Source organism: Cyanistes caeruleus, chromosome 3 (assembly GCF_971803275.1).
Source record: "Cyanistes caeruleus chromosome 3, bCyaCae1.hap1.1, whole genome shotgun sequence".
Lineage (NCBI taxonomy): Eukaryota > Metazoa > Chordata > Aves > Passeriformes > Paridae > Cyanistes > Cyanistes caeruleus.
In genome coordinates this window covers 24,468,371-24,490,926 of record NC_141703.1, presented here as the reverse complement: position 1 = coordinate 24,490,926, position 22,556 = coordinate 24,468,371, and the positions used below count along the sequence as shown (strand labels likewise).

The following is a 22,556-nucleotide window of genomic DNA, read 5'->3' as shown; positions in this document are numbered from 1 at the left end:
ATTTATAATTAATTATTATTGTTTCACCCATGAAAAAGGGTGCAAGACAGTGTTACACTGCATATCCATGCCAAGCACATGGAGGGGTGTGCTCTGTAATGGAAAGGGGGTTAGTCTCACAGTGGTGAGGGATACTCTGCAGTAGCAGCACAGTCATATTTGAACTGAAGAGTTTGCTGTGGAAAAAAACACTTTATACCTAAATCTGCATGCCAGTGCATACCCTCATTAAATACTAGAATAAGGAAGATAAATGGCTCCAACACCCACAGCATTGTGAGGTGCCTTTGAACCCTTTGCTGCTGGAGTCCCTGTCTGCTGAAAAGAAGCTGGCACTGTGCCCCTCTGCATGATGCTACCTCTGCCACAAACCTGGAAGTGTTAGCAGTGCTTTTGGCACCGTACAAAGAGCCACATGCAAACAGCTCCTGCTCATGGAGCTCATATCCTAATACAGACAAGCCCAGACAGCAGGACCATGGCATCCTGCATTATAGGAGGGAGACCTCATCTCAGAAACAGCTTCCCTCATTCTTCTTCCAGGCTATCAAGGCAGGAAGTCCCTTCTAGGAACGCTTCAAGAGATAAACAGTGGTAAAATGGAAAGGAAGAAGGTGTTGCACGCTTAAGAGTGGATAACAGAAAGTTCATCAAAGAAAAAGCAGGGGATCTCAAAACTGAAAAACAGCCAACAGGTGATTTATAGAGAAAAGAGCATTTGGATCAGAAGACATAATAAAGACATATCTAAGTCTTTATTTGACTGGACAGAAAAACTATACAGGTTGCCATACTCTGAATGGAGTGAAATAATTTGTACCGGGGATGATAGCAAGTACAACTTCCTTTTTTGCTCTTCTTATACCTATGCTAGACTTTACCAACAATCTTGGGGAGAAATAAACCTGCTTTAAACAATTTTATAAGAGTAAATAACATATCTTTAACCAGTGGTACTGCATTTACAAAAATTACTTTTGCTAAGTATTAAGATATCAATGGGTAGCCACAGAATTTTATTGAACAACCATGACCCATACTGAAAAAAAACCAAACCAAAGCGAAAAAAAAACCCCAAAGTGCTTTTCTTTGCTGGGCATCTATGATAGCAGTAGACAGAAAGGAATTTGACAGACTAATACAGTCTTTTCATAGAAAAATAGTTTTAGCCTGTGGGAGAAAAAATGCTGCATGGATGCTTTATTTGTTTGGGCTTGCAGCTTTATTCATTGTCTAGAGCTGTTCTCTGTGCCTAAAACACAGACTTCAATCCTTCAGGATCTTCTTTCTGCAAGCTCCCAAAGTTCATATCTAATGGTCAAACAAAATATTTTAACATTTGTCACCCTTTTCCAGATAAATGTAATGGAAACACTAAGGTATACTTCAACAGTCTGGTTCATTATACAAAGACACTGAAGATGATTTGGAAACATTATGTACAAACTGAGGTTAATAAAGAACTTTTATTTTCTTAAGTGTCAGTAAGAAAATGCTGAGAACAGTCTCAGTCTGCCTCGGCAGATAGTGTTTGAGATGACAGCCTGCCCATTCCCACATTCCTGGTCTCTCCAGGTCAGACTCAAAGGATTCCACTAATAGTTTGGTACTTAGCAAAGCAGACAAAAGGAAAATGGGTCAATGTTACTTGCTCCCATGTGACAAAAATACAGAAAATAGAAACAAGCACCATTTGAGAAATTTGTAAAGCCTCAGACATATGTCATGAGAAACATTTACAATCTCTGGAGTATAATTTAAGTGCTAAAGGATGACCTGGATTATCCCTCTTGGATGCCTGTGTGAGCTACCCAGTCACAGAGTAAAACCATCATCCACCCCCTGGTCTATCTTTAAACTCCTTCTCACAGTAAGCAAAAATTGCAAAACTTGGCTGAAAGCACAACTAATATTTTTGTGCAGTAGTTGTACTGTCTGACTGCTAGAAGTCAAAGCCTGAAGGTTTAACCAAATGGACAACACATTTTTCCAAAAATAATCCTGACAGTGCATTTCATTTCCTTAATGAAGTGTAGTTCATATGTGGAAATTAAAACAAAAAGATCAATGATACTGAATCACAGAACATTCTGAGTTGGAAAGGGACCCATAAGGATCATCCAGTCCAACTCTTAATGGCCCATCCAGGGATCAAAACCTTGGCACTATGAGCACCCATGATAGGAAATTCCTACCCAAATGAGCATCCATCCATCCATCCATCATCCATCCATCCATCCATCCATCATCCATCCATCCATCCATCCATCCATCCATCCATCCATGAGGATGTGCTGTGATATGCAAACACTATTGACCCAAACGAGAGGAAAGGTGACAGATGAGAAGACACTCAAGACATCCTCTAACTTCAGGTACTTATTTTCTAAATAAGGTAAAATGCATTTGCAGGATTTCACAGGAAGACAGGAAGGATAAAAAAAAAAGAACAAAAAAAAGCCATTCAATAAAAAATGTATGGCAATATTTTTAAATGGCTGTGAATTGCATCTAAAGGATTCTTATCTCAGCATTGGCTATTATCACCAAAGTTAACTTTGCACTATTCATCTCCAGAAAGCTTCCTTTCTATTAATTCTTCTGAAGAAGATAGAGTTAACTTTTCTAGAGTTAAATTTTAAGTCTTGTTTTATTTTCTGAAATAAAAGTGTTCTTGATTCCTTACTGTGATTTCTCTTGCATTTTCTCTCCATCTCTCATTCAAATTTGTGATATGCAGATGTTCAAATACACTCTTAAAAATGCTGCCCTCAAAATAAATTCCTGAAATATCAATTTATTAGAAAACTACCATAATATTTATTTTTTCAATGAGTGTAACAAGCCCATAAATTGACAGATCACATAGGTAATGCAAAAGGCATCAGATGGTGTCATTTCAATGCAAATACCTAATCCAGCATATTGACTTCAGTCATAAATTTGTTTAAACTGCAACCTTGGTATTCATTTTGATTGATGACACTAATTCTTGAGCTTTGTCCAATGCTGTTGAATTGTTTTCTCATCACACCAGCTGAGATTGCAAACATTTCTGATACAAGGTCATAGAAGTATCTGCACAGGTCTAACCTTGGGCTTTAGGAGGAAGGTGCAGTATCTGCATGAATGCTACATACCTTGCACTTATTTTTGTGGAGATAATGTATGTAAATCCAGGAAAGTTTAAAATTATTAAACTGAAAATGCAAATAAAAAGGTCCTTCTGACTACTTTTTTTTCTTTTGTACAATTCTGTACAGTTGATTTGAAAAGGCTTTGGGGGAATTTTGCTTTCAGGGGTGGCACAAAAGGCAGGGAATGCAAATTGTTACCATGGGATGGGCTTACAAAAATTTCTATTCCTTTTTGATTACAAATAAATACGATTTCTATATATTATTTATGGAGTCAAACAATGTTTCAAATCTGGTTGAAATAGAAATGTTCTGCAAAAAAGGAAAAGGGTAACAAGGAGTGAAAAAATAATTTTTGGTCAAAATGCATGGTTTGTTTGATTTGAAAGAAAGTCTCCATTTCAGTTCATTTTATCTTTTACACATTCTTTACAATGTTCTGAACATTTACAAATGAAAATATGATTTCTGTGCAAATATTTAATTGCACTCGTGCATGTACTGAAACAAAACAAAACACCCTGCTTTGCTTTTTAATATATCTTGCATTTTTTATTTGAAACAGATTCTGAGGAAGACCTTTCAGTGCTACCCAAATCTCAGACTTTGTGTAGAATGCATATATGGGAAGTGGAGCTCCTTGCTCATGGGAAAGTTATCTAATCTCTGTCCACCAGTTCAAAAAGATCTCTGATGTTGATTAAACATGTATAAACAGAACTTAGGAAAAAAAAAAAAAAGAAAGGAAACATGCATATTTCACTCAAAAAAATGTCAAGACAAATGTACTAAAGGACAGCAATTAGCAACCAGCATAACAATCCCACTACATGGTTGATTAATTGTCAACTTAGCCCAGGTAAAGCTATGTTAATTAAATAAAACATTAGGTCATAAACTAGGTATCAAGTTTCAGACTGACACAAGTTCAAGTTCTGTCAAGCAAACCTGTACCCTGCCTGCCTCTGCTAGTGAACTCAAAAGATTTTGGGCCTATTCGCTGCTAACAGTTCATGCAATTGAAATCTTATACTCAAGATTTAGGTGCCTATGGAACAATATCAAGACTTCAGGCATTTGTGTATGATGGAAAGACCTTGTAAGGCTGAGTCTTAAAAGTATAAACTTAAACAAAAGCAGGCATTTGAAGCCACCCTCATACACATGTGCAAAAGAAAACTGCATTCTTGCATCTGAAGGCAGAATTTACCTTCACACTGTTAAACAGATTTTAGTTATACTTTTCCCGTCTTTTGCCAGTGGAGCTGCAAGATATGGAGAAAATTAAATCTTGAAGTACCACACCAGACTTGATTACAGCATTGAAATAATAAAGAGTTTTATCCTGTCCCCTGTATAGTGCTCATTAATACCATAGGCACGTTACTTTTAAATCTTTTACTATTACAAACACCTCCACCAAATACCTTCCCTCAGAGGGCAGCTTTCCCTCTGGTAATCTTCCAGAGACTTAACCATGGTCTATGAAGCAATGTGAGATTTTGAAGCACCAATTTTTGGTACTTAGATCCATTCTGCTGCAGAATCTAACAATACTTCAGAAGATATAGGATCAAGTTCACTCCCAAAGCTTTGTTTATAGCAAACACTGGAGAGCAAATAGGACATTTTCCAAAAGATTTCTGTCTTGCTGACCATAAAAAAAAAAAAAAAAATCCCACAAAACCCCGATGCTGATCTAACAAGCATTTAGTCATTGTCAGTCAGAGGAAAGGTGGATAATCAGCCTGGAACAAGGGATCAAACTGATAAACTCTAAGCTCTAGTTGATTATAATATCTGCTTGGTGTGAGGATGCTCCTGGGACAGAGTGAACCTTCCAGCAGAGGACAAAGCAAGTGATGGCAGCAGGAGGTTTGATGAGTTGATACAGAGAGCTGGATTTGGAACAGGTGAAAGGACTGAAAGGCCTGCTAAGTGCAAAGGAAGCAGAGCCCAGGAGATGGCCAGATAGGTATTTATTCTGGTTGAAGGGACTGGTGACCAGTGGTCACAATTCTGTATTATTGCCCTCCTGAGGGAAAGTAGAACAGGGGTGTCCAAGGGGGTTAACTCAAGGCAGCTGTGTGGGAGACTGAGGTTCCTCTGTGGAACAGGTAAGGTAAGTAACAGCATTTACAATTCCATTTGATTGGTGCTTGCAACACAGGATGGTCAAAAGTTGTAAATGCTTCTACAACAATGCTAGAAATCTAAAGAATAAGATTATGGAATGATACTACCTGGCAATAAATGACAACCCTGATTTAAAAGGCATCTCATGCTGGTGAAAGGAGGATAATCAGTGATGTGCATAGATGAGTGCATCTACTTTACAGGAATGTTAGAAAATGAGATAGAGCCAGGGCAGTGGCACAATATGTGAAGGCTACAACAAAAATGCTCAGGGAGGAGGGCAACATTAGGAGTCCTTGTGGGTGGAAATAACAGAAAGGTAAGAATTTGTTTGTATTTAGGATTCCTCTGTTAAAGACACCAATCATTAAATACTCAGTGAAATTAGAGAAGCTGAACAACTAGGTCAGGTAGAAACACCAGCCAGTTCCAGTTACCCACATACTGTCAGGCACAATGCCTCATCCAGATGTGATAAGGAAAAAAAAGAGTTTTGGACCAACCAACTGACTTTTTCTTAGCACAATAAACACTGAGACCCCTAAGAAGGAATGCTGCTTTGGGTTTAGTCTCAAGTGCTGCACAGGACCTCCTTCAAGAGGTACTATTGGGAGAACTGCTCTGCAAAAGCGTCAAATATAGCTGAATTTAATGTTGTAGTGTACTGGGATGAAGTAAGCCAAACAAATGCATCACACAGATATCCAGTTTCAAGAAGGGGAAACACATAAAACTCACAAAAATAGTAAAATCCTGAAAAAGCAGTCAAAAAGGCAAGAAGCCTAAAGCAATCTGGAGGCTTTTCAAAAACACTGTGTTAAAAATCCCAGTAAACTATGTGTCACATATCAAAAAGAAAGTAAAATGGTTCAATAAAAGCCCTGCACAGCTCATAAAAAAAACTAAAGAGGCTATTGTAGGCAAAAGGGTTGACATTTAAAAAATTGCTGAAATGAACAGGAAACTCCATAAAAACCAGATCAAGAATAAATGGCAACTAGGATGGCTAAAAATTAATGAGAAAATTTTGCACAAGATAACCAAACTGATAGTAAGAAGTTGTTGAAGGAGAACAAGAAGCCATCAAGGGAAATGATACCAAGGGCTGATAAGGGGTACTTGGGGGTAATAAGGCCGTAGCACAGAAACTCAGTGACTTCTCTGCAGAGGTTTTCACTGCTGAAGATATATGAGAAGGTCTCAAATCCAAGCTATTCCTTGAGACAGAATAATTTCAGATAAATATGAAGGAAGTAGTAGACGAAACAGGTAAGACAGGTGTTATTAAGTGAGCACAAGTGGGGACACTCACCCATGACTTCTGAAGGAACTCAATTGTGAAGCTGCAGAGCTGCTGGCCAAAGTGTGTAACCCAACATTACACACTGCCACTGCATCAGTGGGTTGGTGCCAACCAAATTTCCGTGTGGAAAGGGGCTCAAGAGGAGACTTTGAGAACTGTGGGGCAGTTTATTTGACTTTCCTGCTTGCCAAGGCAGTAGTCCACCTTAAGGAGCACAATAACTGAACTTAAGTATAAGCATGGTAAAACAAGCCTCAGTGACTATAATATATTTGGATTTTCAAAACTGTTTTTATAAAATGCTTCACTGAAGCTTTTAAAATAAATTATCTTTGGGTTGTAAGAGACATGCACCTATGGACTGAAGACTGTTAAAGGATAGGAAGAAAAGAATAGTACCTGATGGTCACATTTAAAAATGAAGACATAACACCAGTGAGTCCTCTCAGACACATGCTGTGACTGGTTTTTACGGAGTTTCCAATCTACAGAAGGGACAGAACTGTGAAATATCTGAGTCTATAGATGATACTAATCACTCTTTGGTTCTTAAATATGATGCTAGTGATGATGAATGGGGAGATCTGGTGACTTCCCATGCTGGGAGATCCAGAGGGACACCACCAAGCTGGATGGGTACAGTTCTGGTCTCTTGCAGAAGAGAGAGTAAAGGGACTAAGGGCTAGAGTTCAAAAGGGAACCTAACAAGGCTATGACTCACCCTTCTGGACAAGAGAAAGCTGAGAGGGAATATAACTGAGATTTACAAAATTAGGGAAGCAGTGAGTAACCTAAACACAGAGCTACTCGAAATCTCACAGTACTAGAAACAGTGTGTATTTGATGAAACCAGAGGGAGCTTTGCTTAGAACAGTTCAGACAGTGATCTATATAATTTATATCATTTGAGTAGTGCCACTGGAGGTTTCAAAGACACGCAGTTACAGTAGCTTCAAAAAAGGATTGGACAAATTCAGGACAAAAGACAGATACTGAAGGAACATATAAATTGGCCTATCTTGGGTACAAGTGAATGGACTGCAGAAAACTGCCAGAATTCTGTGCTCCCTGTAAATAGCCATTCCTATTATACTGTTGGAACAGAATTGTGAGCTAGATGATTAACTATGAAGATGCTTCTAATGTTATTATTTTGTGGAAGGAAAAAAAAGAAAAAAAAGATCATATTTAATCATGTATCAGTTTATATCAACAGATTTACAAGGAGCTACTGCCAGCATTAACCCAGCTTGGAAGCCAGTTAATTGTGATATACAAGAGTTACATTAACAGTTATAATAAAATTATTTTATTGGATTTAAACATTTCCCTATAATATAATAATGCAGTTGACTTCAGAATATTTGTGTGCTCTATTTTGTTGTTGTTTGTTTTTAATTATGAAGAAACATCTACACATAGTTCATGTGTTAAGACTTAAACTTATATGGAAAATGCTTGCAAGTAAATATCACACACTAGATTTCCTAATTGTGTAGCATCCAAAAGCAGACAGGAATATTTGGGCATTCCCAAGAAATGGCCTTTACAGGAGGCCACAAAGCCGTCTTTTAATTTCAGTTTCCATCATTCCAGCCCCTTGCAAAAAACAATGGCTAAATGGTTTGAGTGCTGTTAGAGGTTTGACTCAGGAAGTACAAAAGAGTGCAATTTCTCACTCTATAGAAAGATCAAAAAGGTTTCTACTCACTTCCACATTCTATAAAGCCCTCTAGGCTGGTTATGAAGTGAGGCTGATTATGAACTTCAATAGGTCAAACAGTTGGCCATTGTACTGAATGGAGTTATCGTTTCCTACATAAGTGCATTAATGTTTAACAAATTTTAAGGCACGTGTATTGTTCTCTGAGCAATGTATGGTTTGCAAAGAACTATAAATCTCAAGATTTTAGGATTTGCAATAAAAATCTTGAGGAAAAAGAAAGAAAACCAGATGTTTTAATTTGTTTTAATTTTTTTTATTCCTTTAATCCAGGCTTTCCGTTTCATTCAAAACAGAATTTCAAATACCATATCAGTGCTTCTCCTTAGTCTTTTCCCTCTTACCCTGGCATCTGTGTACTCCTTTCATTATGTTCTTCAAATGTACCTTAGGGAAATGGTGAGCCTGTTGTTGAAGGAGAACAATTCAGGAGAAGTTGCCATAGAACAAAATGAGAAGATGAATCTGTCTCAGGGAGAAGATAAGTCTGCTGTCTTTCCTCTGCCTTCATGTCCTTCACTGAGGCTTATACTGTAGTTTCTTGTCATGTGGATTTGAACACTCCTTCAGGAGCTCTGACTGCAATTCCACTGACTTTTTGCCAGCTGTGAGAAGGGGAGATGAGGCTGAGGCTGGTCCCCAAGCTCGGCTCCTGCAGCCCAGCTCCAACCATCTACCTAGATATAAGGTATGGTTGGACTGGATGTTTGTAACCAGCTAACAGTAAATACAATTACTGGAAGATTAGTAGGCAGCAGTGAAAAAGAACAAAGACTAGAGTGTCATCAAAGACTGGGAAAAACAAAACCAGCTTACAGAAGGAACTTTACTCTTTCTACTATGAAGATGTGAACATAAAGCAGGACTGGAGGTGGGAACTTCAAGGGATTGTGTACAGCCTGAGGAATATTTCTTTAGAGAAACTTCTCCAAGGAACAACTCAGCATTTGCTGTAAGCTGCAAACACAGTTATCAGCAATGTCCTGATTCTCTGAACATCTGGATTTGACCAGCTTTCCTTTTTGGAATGAAGAAGAAAGTGCCATTTGCAGATGTCCTCACAGCCCTGGGAGCAGCTCAAATTAGAGGCAGGAGGTTGAAGGTTAAATGCTGCTTTTGCTTAGCTGCAGCAGCTCCCTCCCACTACAGTGGGCAGATAATACTTCTGCTGTTTTATTCTTTCTGTCCCATCTGGACTTTAGCTGTATCTGAGCCCAGTGAAAGTTGCAGGATCAAGCTAAAATAGAGAAAAACCCAAAATCGCATACCTCTTTCCAGTAGGCCTGCTAGGTGAGTGCATTGATTTGTACTAGATCGCCTTTTGCCCCTAGAAACTGCCTCTGCAAAGCAGAATTCAACTTTCCTGCACCTTTGTGCCTATCCTTACCAGTCCTGAACCAAAAGTAGCACAGGGCTTCCAGATGCCCTGCACCTGGAGACCTGGCACAAATCACCAAAGCCTGGATGAATCTCCACACATGTTGACAGTGCCTCTCTGTCTCTAGCACAGAACCCCAGGAGATATCAGTGGGCATATTTTGCAAAAAAACCTTTTTTTAAAAACAAAAGTTATTGGATTAAGACAACAAATAAAGCTAAACGTCTTTCCTAAAATGCTAAGACTACAGCTGAAGCAATGACAACAAATGAAGTAGAAGCACATATAAATGAAAAACAGGCATTTTTTCAGACTCTTCCTCCTTTCATAGTTCACAATTGTGTTTACCACTTCAATGAATTTGCTTCATTCAACAGATGCTGATGTGCATTCAGTAGGAGCAATCCAAAGAAAATGCTTTTAATTTGCTTGGTTTCAGACACCTCTGTCACAAACAGAGGGTGAATTTCCAGAAGGATGTCCAGGCTGACAGCTGGCCGCAGACCCTGCAAGTGACGGCTCTGTGGCACCTGAGCTGGAGAGTCCCTGCAGAAGCAGGCTCTGACAGACTGCTCCAGGGACTCTCACAAGTGCAAACACGCAGTACATCTATTGTGCATGCACTGAGTCACCTCGAACTGAAAACGTGTGCCGTGCCAGATTATACAGAGGTTTTGTGAAAATAAATATTCCCATTGAGGATTAGCATGAGACCAGAAGCTATGCCAAATTTTACTAGACTCTAAAGGCCAATCCTGTTCCTTAAACCAGATGTTTAACAGGGGTTGTGACATCTGAAGAGATCAGCAGACACAAAATACAGGCAGTGTATGCTAAATCAGAATGAGGTGTATCATTTCAGAGAGGTAAAATATACACATATAAAATATGATTTTTGAAGTGTAAATTTCTGTACATCCCTTTTCCCAATACTTTTTCATGTCTCGCACAATTGACCACAAGCAGTAAAATATAATTTATGTTTTGAAGCATATCCTTTTTATCTTTTGAGTATCTATTTAAAGGGAGGCCAGCCTCATTAATAAGTGGGGTTACTTACTTCCCTGAGGTAAAACTGAGAGTTGTAAGCAAGTACATAAAATCTGCCCTCACCTTCCCAATCTAGACAAACAACTCACAAGGAGCAACAAGGGAGCTTCTTGTCAGTGACACCTGACTGCTTCTTACTGTGGTATTTTCACATTTTCAGCTTTTCTAACCTATGCAGTTAGTTTTGTTTAACTACCTCTTTTTTCTGTTACATTTGGCAACTTGAAATTCAAGGTCATTCATTCAATAAGGAGCATGAAACACATTTCAGTCACAGGAGTTGGTAATTTTTCAACAGATATCTTCACAAACTCTAGTGAGCTTCTTACAGCATCAGTTTTTGATTTTCGGTCACAGGGGGCACTTGCCAAACTTCATGTGCTGGATGATGAGACTAAGGCAGTAACAGCTGGAGGGAGCCCCATGGGAAGCTGTGTCTCAGGGGAGGGCTTGTTTGTCCTCAGCTTCATCAGGGTGCCATTGGGTTATTGTAATGGAAAGCAGATCATGAGTAGCTCATGGTCAGGCCATGGGAGTAAAACCACTGCAAGTCCCCATGGCACGGTATCCCCAGGATCATCTGACTTCCATGGAGACATCAGGACTTCTGCTGTAAACAACAGTGTTCCTTGCCTCCCACCTACACTGTGACTTTCCTACCACCTCTCCCTCCACTCAGACGTGGAGTCAAGCTTGAGGAATGCAATGGGAATGGGAACTGATGGCTGGCTGTGTGAAGGGAAGGCAGAGAACTGAAAAATCTTATGAGGTTTGTGATAGAAGAACAAGCACATGACCTGCCACCACATCTCTTGCCTGACCTATTCTTAGAGATGGGTGGATGGAAAAGGCTGAGTCACTGTCTCAGCTGCAGAAGACCAAGCTGTACAGAAGGAGCCTGCCAGCCAGGGCTCCAAGCCATACAGGATAGGAGCTGCCCTATTTCTCAGTGCTCTTTGTGGCAGGTGGCTAATCCCCTCCACCCCATCTCCTTTCCTCTGCCTCATTCCTCAATAGTCCCCAAAATGAAGAACAGACTATCAGTCACAACATAATGCCAGAAATTCTAACCAGTTCCCTTTCAGCAAGGATTTCAGGTTTTGCAGGCGTGGTTCTCTCTTGCTTTAGTGGAAATCACAAAGAATCACAGTATAATTGAATCATTTAGGCTGGAAAAGATCTCTAAAATCAAGTGTGTGTATGTATGTGGTGTCTTTTCATCATTCTGATCTGCTCAGCTTGTCATGGCAGTCATGTCCCTTGGCCCTCATCTTTGAGATAAGTGCCTGCTACGTATCATAACAAGGTATTCACAACAAACAATTTCTTCAAATCTATGAGCCTGTGAGAAAGTAAGATGAAACAACAATAACTTTTCCCTGAAAGAAAATAATTGTTTTAACACTCTTAGCAGTCTAGTGCAAGTCCACCTACAGCAAATTATATAGCATTGAACTTGTACCATCAAGAACAATTTACAGGAAAAAATGTTACTTACACGGCTTCCTTTTTCAGGGAAACACTGACATCCTCCACTGCAGTCTCTGCCTCCACATGGTCCTGTGTATTTCTTTCCACCCTGAAAACCAGAACACACATAACATGAAAGTTAAAAGGTATCAGCTAGAATATCTGAAACAGCACAATCATCTTTGATTAGCAGACTTGCTGGGAGCTGCTAAAGCAAAGACCAGGATCAGATCTAGGATTTACAGCTGAAACCTCTTTAATATATGCTTAGAAGCAGCCATGGAGTGGCTTTCCAGTTTTTGGAGATCAGCATCAAGAAATATAATGTTACTTCATTTATTTCCCTCCACATTTTCAAAATATTGCAGCTCAATGCTGAGCAGTATCTCACATATCTTTTTGACACATGCAGTAGATATCACATCACAGAAGTGCAGCTGCTTGGATTCTTTAGGGACATGGACTAAGTCCTAGGTCAAAATGCAGCATATACTTCTATGCATGCTCCAAATGGCTGCTGAGTTTTGAAATATTTATTGGTGGACATAAAGGAAGATGTAAGTATCATGTTCAAAATCATGAGCCAAGCTCCTGCTTTCTCCTCTTCTATGGCTGCCTATTCTAGAGGAACAAAAAATTTGCTAGCAGTCAACCACTGTGATTTAGAAGTCACTCCCAGCTTAAGTAAATGTCTTCAGTTACATCTCTCCTGCCTGACCAGAACCATGTTGGCCTGGGCCACAAATATCTGGATCACAAAATATGCACCGCTCCACACAAATCCTTGGATGGACTGCAACAGGCAGGCAAACTCAGATTATATTCCATGCAAGTGCCTGCACAGAATGGAGCAGCCACAGTCACTCCTGTTCAGAAACTTGAACAGCAGAGATGCTGTGCATGCTGTAGTGTGACTTTCATAAATGTAACTTAATGATTAGGAATGTTGTGAAGACCAGCCTGCAGCCCACCTAAGCTCAGGGTTTTGAACCCCTGAAAACAACCCAGCAGCCCCAGTGGGAAGGGAGGAAGAGATTTCTCATTACTATTTCTGAACCTGACTTGGCCCACAGTGCATGATTAATACAGTCAGAAGAAAAAGAGAGAAGGACTAAGTCTAGTGGCTACAGGAAACCAGAGTCCCTCATTCAGGGCATTTCACATGCACTGCTCCTCAGATGAAACCTAAAGACTACTCAGCTAGGCTCCATGTCACTTGCTCCCCTCTTGGCTAAAGCAAATGGTGCCTTCACTTTTCTCCCTCCTTCATAGCTTGAGCCCATCATCTCTTTGGAAGAGAGGTGAAAGGGGTATAAACAAGGATCCAATACAGGATGCATGCTCAGAACTGCTATGCTGTTTCATAATTAGATAGTGATGCTGCCATTCCTGCCTCTAGGGCTGACTTAAGGAGCTAAAACACAGAGAGGGGACCAAAGCTGACATGCTTAGAATTTTTCATGGGGTTCTAAGCAATCCTCTACTCAACACCTGAGGTTTTCTGGTCACATTTCTCAGGAATACATTTCTGCCTTTTTTTCACTACCTGAAAACACAGCCCTGGGATTTGGATATCTCCCTGACAGTCAAATGAATAAAAAGTATGCAGCAGGCACCATGTATTGCCCAAGTCCTGCTTTGGTCATATTTGTACAGCAGGCTCTTAATCTTACGACAACAGCAATACAAACTTTCCAAAAGAAGTTTCTATGCTTGTCATGAGAAGGTTCATATCTGTATCTTAAGTACTTTTATATACAAAACCACTTTTGTTTCAGCTTTATATTTAATTCTCATGTCAAATTGAAGAGGTAGGATTTTCATACTGATAAAAGCAGTCCACCAAACTGAAACCATGCCCTCATCTATTTAGAGGTTAGGTGTTTTATTCAGGAAATCATTTCATCTATGTAGTAGAGTTCTCTGTCATGTTATGAATTCTGCTTTACGTTTAAGCTGTTGTTTAAGAGGAAATATTAAATCAAGACAATTTTATTAACTCCAGCAGTTTGCTCAGGTTGGTCCATTTTTCAGTTAAATATCTGGATGATCACAAACTCACTTTTTCCAAGGACTTTATTTCTTATTAACCAATTTGCAGATGAAATACACATCTTTTTCTCAGTATCCTTCATTCTGTGGGGTTCCCCCCACAGTTCCTTTTCTGAAACTGAGTATAGTTCTATGAATTTTTATGGATGCCATGCAGATGTATGGCCTGTGTGATCATGTTCCTCTGGAAGACACAGGTATACTTTAAGAAGCACTGTGCTGTGTAGTGCTGCCATTGGTAACAATCAATTTGGAACTTTTAGAATCTGTTTTTGTTTGTTCGTAAATAACAGCATATCTCAGCCTAAGAGTAACAGATACAGTAATTTGACCACATGAGTTTTCAGTTTCATCTACTGAGAAAAAATAATGAGAACAAGAAGTTTATTTCTCTAATTAGCAGAGTGACTCTAAATTTGGTAAACTGTTGTCAAGGAGAAATTACAAAATGAAATAGAACTGTGGTAAGATATTTGTGCACTTTTAAGAAAAAAATGGAGGAGGCTGCTAATGCTTATTTCAAATGGAAGTTCAAGGTCTATTGTTTGTGTGCTATCCACCATCCAATAATTTAATTTGCATGCTGTAACAATACCAGCAGCTAATATGGGGATACAATTGTTTTCTTCCACAATTTTAGGAAGCTGTTTTTTTTTTTTTCCATTATTTTCTCATTTTATATCCTTTTATGCACACAGATTCTGCAGACAATGAAAAGAAAAATCTGCAAGATTCTCCAAAGGTAGGGAATGTAATTGGAAAGCATTTGAGACCAGCAGTAAAACACCTCTTCTTGATTATACTTGGGCTTTCCTTATTACCTAATCTCCATCTCTCCACTTTTCAGCTCTAGTGGAATGACTCTGGGAACTTTTAGTCACATGCAGCATTTTCTACTATCTTCCACTATACAGAGTATATTTATATTTATTATATATATAATAATGTATTTATTATTAATTATTATATTTTTTGTTTTTATTATATATATTTGTTATTATATACATAAAACATATTTATATATAAATATATAAATATATTTCTTTATAATTTCTTGAAGATCACTGCACTCTTGTTTGATCTTACATTATTGGGGGTTACAGTTTAAAACATTATGGTTTACATGCTTGTTAATATTCAAAAATAAGTCTGTTAAGGATTCTTGTAGAACTTTGCTATAAACAATTATACCCATGGGCACACAACTGAGATGAAGGGAAATCAAACATATATTATTATATTCATATATCATATATTATCATATTCATATATATCATATATTATTGACATATATCAGTCAATAATTGGAATGCAAAAAGCCTGAAAGTTTCAAATTTAGTGATGGATAATGTACTTTGAAGTGCTCAACTATTTCCTGAGGAAAACAGATTTCTGGGAACCTAACACTAAAGGTGACAACCCAATGTGGTTATTTTGATCTGAGCAGGAGCCTGTTTGGTCAGTGGTGAGAACAGTCAGATCTAGGACATAATTCATCCCATCCTTATACTGGCATTTATACTGGCATTTAAACTGATCAACTGCATCTCTCCCAGAAGTTCCTACTGCTTTCTCCCAACCACAAGGGTGGGTGGAGGTGACTAGCTTACACAGAGAGATCCACCCTCTGCAGAAAGTGTAAGGATGAATCTCCTGGTTTGATCAGTATGCAGTTAAATGAAGAAAAGTGTGCCTGCACCAGAATGATATTCTAGGGTTTGTGTAATTAAGCTGGAAGAACTGGCCCTCAATTATGAAGGTGTCTGCTGTGAAGACTTTCAGTTCCAAGTCTTTCTCATGTTTTGAATGATGCATAATCCCACTAGTCTATTAGAAGTCCAGAGTCTAGGCACAGTCTAGAAACAGGGTCTATAGGATCTAATTTAAGTTTTATGCAATATAGGCACAACATCTTGCTGCTTTTTTAGATCACCCAGAGAATCTCATCAGATCTACTCCAGATACCAGAGCAAAATCTCATCATAGAAGGGTAAGGCAATCTGAGATGTAGCATAGGGCAACTGGTTGAGATGTGTCTACAGAGCAGATGTCCAGCTTCACATGAGATGAATCCTGTGTCCAAGCCTCACCCTTACAGGAAGCTATACCCTTTGATGGGAACCCTGAGTGTGAAGAACACTATTTAAGAGCAGACAGATGTGCAAACACAAAACGAGCACTGGTGTGCAAGCATTCTGTGCATAAGGTGAGGCGTTGCTTAATTAAAATTAGGTTGGAGAATCAAGAGTAAAGTATGGTAATTCTGTCCAGAAATGTGTAACACTAATGTTCCCAATGAGACCCACAGGGTCAAAAGGCTGCCCTTGGAGGCAAGGCTGTCTCGTTCAGCCAACTGCTATGGTAATACCATATTAGAGAAAATATTGCCTAGGTAATAATATCACAAACACTAACTTTTGAGTATTAAAAAAATGGGACCAATGAGAGAAAAGAAATTAAGAGTTGGTTGTTTATTTGGGAGGAGTACAGGCAGGGAAACGGTAGTGCAAGGGTGGCAGAAACTTGGAAAACACAAAAAAAAAGAAGAGGGCATCAAATTAGTGAAGAATGAAGCAAGAGCAGGGACATCTGCGGGCAGTAGTGATGCTGACTTGTGAGCACAAGCCCCCATGGGGAAAGACCAGGTCTTTTGACCAGGCATGTCCCTGGGAAGGGGAAGGTGGGCTAAGAAGGGATAACCTTGTAAGGAGGGATAGGCTTACTCCTGAATACCAACTGAATACTACTGAGGCAGTAGAATTGCAACTTAACTGCCCTTTTGTGTAATTTATCAGATTTCTTGCATTGATTTTGTACATGCTAATAACAATATATAGCATTGTAATTCAGTGTTTCTTGTAGTGAAGTAGCTGTGAATTATTACTAATAACAACAGCGATATGTTACTTTGCCAAATAAAGAAATACTAGGTTCTTAGAATCAGCAAATCTTAAATTACATCTAACACTGCTCAGGTCCACACTGTTCAAAGCTAGGCATCTCCAGAGCTGGCTTACCCAGCCACTGTGCTGGGATGAATACATTCATCGTGTTTGAGGAACATGAACGCTACTCAAACAAAAGCAAGAGAAAACATGCAAGTGCCACCTACGTTTGTAAAGCTTGCATATTTGCCTAGTGTAAATACTTCTCATTTTTATGTATAGCAAGCATAAAATGTGGGTGTCCCAACAGAAAGCTTTTTCTGCTCTCTTGCTTTCTCATATTTTTTTTGTCTCCAAAAAGTATTATTTCTGTACTTAGACATCTTCAGCCAAAAATAGACAACTTAAATGCAGTTTCCTTCAGCCAAACTCTTAAAAAACTCAGAAACATATATGCACTTTTCTTCAAACTTTTCCACACATTAATGATTTATTTGTTGCTAATCTTGGCCATATTTGGGTAGTTGTCATTTCTGTATGCCCATTCAAGTACCTTCACTTCAAGGGCTGGTACTCTAACAAAGAACAAAGGCAACCAGAGACAGACCTCAAAGTACAATCCTATGAGTACAGAAAGACCAGGAAATATAAGCCATTTCCTTACATACAGCTCAAAAGTGAATTACGGAAATTATAATGAAAATATTGCAACTTGGAATCAAAGACTCCATACACTGACATCTCCTTTGATAACGTTTTGTACGTTGTAGTTGCGCATTAACTTCTGTGCTGACAAGCCCCATTCTGTTCACCTGAGATTCACCAAGGTGTGTTTTAGAAGGTTTTAGGAGCCTGCTGAAACCCTGAACTACGACTGGAGGTGCTGACATACTGCTTGACTCTGCAGCGGGGCAATGAACAGCACATTCAGACGCTTCACATGAGGCTTCAGCCTGGAAGTTGGGAGGGAATTCCTGGCATGCCTGAAAGTAAGGCCTCTGTGTCAGCCAGGGAGACCAGAGCAGGTCACACCTCCAGTATGAACCTCTGCTTTCATATTTGACCTTTGGCTGTTGATATGGACACATTAATTTCAAATTTGGTTTATACAGCCCTAACTTAGAAATATTATTTTTTTTTTGCTTCCATCAAATGAAAGAAGCAAAAAAATAAAGTAGGAGTATGACAGAGTACTCCTGCTGCTGATCATCACCAGACAGAGAAGAACTTCATTGGATTAAAATGTGACAGCACAGTTGTCTTTGCTCAAACCCAACGTTTTACTCCTTTAAGAGCGGAAAACATTTGTTGCCTGTTGCCAAACGTATTTCTCTAGAAATATGTATAAACAACCGCTCAAAACAAGAACTGAGAATGCTGTCAGCAGAGAAGGCCTGCATTGCCCAGGGACAGGCTTGGTCTCTCCTCAGAGCTACAATGTCAAAGATGGAATCAGCCATCTGAAACCGCCTGCTAACAGTCCAGCAGCTACTAGTGCACGGGACAGTAAGACCACTGTGAAGACCTTAATTGTCCAGGGAAAGGGAGAGATAATTGGCACAGTCAGAGAGGAAGGAAAAGATGTGGGCGTGGATCCTCTCTCCAACTGTTCTGAGAATTATTTTGCTAAGAACTAATTCTTTCTTTCTTTCATATTTGAATGGGAGCCAGAACCTTTTAGATGCATGGCAACTAGAATAATTTAGTGCGTGACCTCAAAATCTTATGAATGTTTACACTTCCCACCAAAAGTAGGGGGAGCCATGTATTTACATATTCTTCAATGAAAAAAATCTGGAGGAGGAAACTGGTTCCAGGAAGAACACAAAGATAGCACCAGCTGTATGAAGAGAGTTGGTCTTCTAACCACTGCCTAACGGAGTCTCCCCAGCGAAATGAGAAGAGCTATACTTGTGGTAATCAATCCTATATTATAAACTGATGTGAAGTTTCACATGCCATCTCCCTCTTACGCACTGTATCAAGAAAACTGGGAAGCAGGATGCCAAGAAAGCAAGCAGCTTGATTCAGCTCTGAGTCCTGATGGGCATGGGAATGACAAAAAAGAAGTACCCAAAGGCACTACTGCTCCCAGGGAAAGGGATACCTTTGTTTGATGTCTGAGGTGAGGAGAGAAGGGCAAGAATTTAAAGTCTCTAATGCTGAGAAAACCCCAAAAGACAGAAACTTGTCTTCTCAAGTGTGTCTCAGTGAGTATGTTGGAACCAGAGATGGGAAACATGAATTCTGTATCTCTCAGAAATGAAGCTATAAAAGACTTTCCTCTTATGGACTTCATTGTGACTCTTGATTATATGAACCTTCTGGCATGCAGCCTTGATTTGAAGGCTGCATAATTTCATTTCAAAGTGAAACTTCACAGCTCTACATGTTCACTTTATTTGAGGTTCCATTTACTGCCCCTCTTCAAATTAAAAAAGTTCTCTTGTTGCCATCTGGAGAAACTGCCCTGGAACAATGGCAGAAGCCAGATATGATACAGTGTGAACTTATCCATCACATTTTCATAAAACCATTTCTAATTTTGTGGCTTTCATCCAAACACATATTTACCCAGAAAACCAGATGAAATCCAGAAAGAGCTGCTGTGATATAGTAGGCATTTAAGAAAAAAAAAACCCAAAAGAATAAAAAAAGGTCTTTAAGAGGCCAGGAAAAGAGTAATGCTTAAAAGCTGCCTACACATAAAGCACAGATATTTGAATAACTGTTCAGGGGTCTTGCCTAGCTGTCCAACAGGAGTTTGTTTGCAAACAGCCCATTTTGAGGCAAACAGTATATGTTGTGACACAGTTTTCTGTCAAGAAGTCTGAGAATTTTTAGTCTCATATTTTACAGGTAATGAAGTTCAATTCAGCCATGTTTTTCATTTTTTTTTTTCCATCACAGAGATATGTTATGTTATACTACAAAAGTGAATAGAACATAAGATAGGAAAACCCAGTAAAAACACTTTAAAATGTCAAACAATCATTAAAAAAGGCACCTCTATAGGAAAATACAACACTCCTATTTATTTTTGAAGAATCTGTAATGCCATGGGAAAGAAAATCCTAAAAGGCTGTCCCAGGACTCTGCATGAAAGCACTCCAGCTTTCAGGAGCTAATGAAGCAGGGTTAAGACGCAGAAGGCTTTTTCTGGAACAAAATTGCATCCAGAAAAGGAAGAAAAACATCATTTGTTACTTGTCTATTTGAGACCAGTAACTCACCTGCCTAAAGAAATGACAAATTTTGTCTTATTCATTAGCTAAGGCTTGAATATATGGTAGCAGGAGACAGGTGATGCTGCAGGAAAATGAAGCTCTTTGAAGGGTGTGCAACCATAGTTAAAAACGTCTCTTACATCTTACAAAGGGGCAAATATTACACAGCCATGAACTGACACCTATAGCTCACAGTGATTACAAAAAGAGAATAAAAGTTTTATTCTCTGGTTTAACAAGGCCGGAATTGAGTTTTCCCACAGAAAAAAAACACCCTACAGGCATAAGCCTAGTAAGATTTTGAAGCTGAAAATGTACTAATAAAGATAAGAAAAGATACCAATAGTAATAATAATAATAATAATAATAATAATAATAATAATAATAATAATAATTATTATTATTATTATTATTATTATTATTATTATTATTATTATTATTATTATTATTATTATTATTATTATTATTATTATTATTATTATTATTATATTTAAGAAAAGCCCATTGGTTTCCTTGATTATAATGAGAACTCAGACAACTCCTGAATGTGTGAATTCCTAAATCTAGGTGACTTCATGTCACCTGTTTCTTTGATCAAATGGAATTTTTTAGATAAATCTGGGAGAAAAGTAAAGGATGCAGCAGTAGCTAGAGTAAAATCTCTACTGGTAAGTTAAAATTTGATATCCTATTAAACTAGTTCCCATTTTTGTAAATCCATACTTTTAGAGATGCATATTGTTTCACTATTATCTTTCCTTTTGAGACAACAGATGCTCATCTAACATTCAACGTGGCATTCCTCATCTAAAAGGATTGTGATCTTTAGACTAAGAGTGCTGGGACATCTTAACATGAGTCCTTGTTTTCAACACCCCATCCCTAGAAATTAAATGCATCTCCACAGAAGCTATGTAGGTGACTTCAAAAACAGTATTACTGAAGTCAAAGAAATGTTTTCTAGTTATCAGCAATGAAAAAAGTCCTTTGAATTAATTTTGTGATTTTTTTGATGACTTGCCAAAGTAGACATAATCACTTGTTAGGGAGGCTGTGACACTGAAAAGCACAGATTGTTTCTCTTTAAGTTCTTATTCTAATTTTATGCAATATTACCAATGTAAACCATTGTGCATTTTGTATTTGATCTGCCCAAGCCTTATGCAAGGTGCAAGTTAGTGGACAGTGTAACCTTGATATGTACAGTTATACTGGAATATTCTCCATAAAGGAATGAAGTCAAAGACACTATCAGCCCTTAATCTGAATTTGACTTTTGTGCAGTATCTTATATTATTGGAATAAAACCCCCTTTCCCATCCCTAAGAACAGAAAGACATTTGTTCACATACCAGTAGCATAATAATGAAATACAGCATTCACTCATTAAAGTAGCAATTTCTATATTTAACTACTTCTGGTTTCCGAAGTCTAGTCATTTTCAGTTTTGGAAAGACATCCAAGTAATGATATCATTTGCTTGAAACAATAGAAAGTCTGGATACTAGTCTATATATGGAGATTTTTTTTTGTCTATTTATAAACCACGCCAGTTATTTGACCTGTCTAGTTTACTCACCTACGTAAATTGGCAGACTCAGGAAACTTAAGAACATATTATTCTTTGTGACTGGTAAACCTTAAAGGTTGCTAATCATACTTCAGATAGGCAGCCAGTATTTCTGAAAACTCATCTGTGTCTATTACACTAAGAGCAAACCAACCTGCCAATGTAGGAAAGATTTTTTCTTTACTTTTGAAGCAGCAGCAGTGCAATTGCATTATCTCTGCTCGTGGGGAGGGGCCTGACAGAAACCAGCTGTACAGCTGCTTGCCTGGCTGCAGCATCTGTATTTTTTTTCAGTGCAGTGCAATGGTGCCAGGGTTTCCCAAAATGTGAGCATAACCACTGAGATTTTACTCCTGTTTCATGTCTTCTGTAATGACTTAAAAACATTTGATTGTGCATGAACTGCTTTTATCAATTTAATTAGTTAACTTTGTTTTCCTCTGATAACTGTTTACAGACATCGTTCTGTTTACAGTGATGGTTCAGACATGCTGATCTGGTTCTGAAGTGAATACTTAAGAGATCCTGGGAGTTCTTTTTTCCCTTGGACGGGATAAAGTTGGCAATGGTTTTCAATGGCCTTTTAAAATCTTGTGCCTGCAGAATTGGAGATAATAAAGCAAGA

At 38.5% G+C, this 22,556-nt stretch overlaps 1 protein-coding gene across 3 annotated transcripts in view; it reads right to left on the bottom strand.

Annotated features, from left to right (window-relative positions):
- COL4A2 (collagen type IV alpha 2 chain) overlaps positions 1–22,556 on the bottom strand; it is a 139,102-nt gene that overhangs the window by 85,900 nt on the left and 30,646 nt on the right. For all 3 annotated transcript variants that reach the window (XM_086880169.1, XM_086880170.1, XM_023918298.2), the window contains one exon: positions 12,226–12,306. In XM_086880169.1, the coding sequence (XP_086736295.1) occupies positions 12,226–12,306 (81 nt within the window). The remainder of the gene's footprint in view (positions 1–12,225; positions 12,307–22,556) is intronic.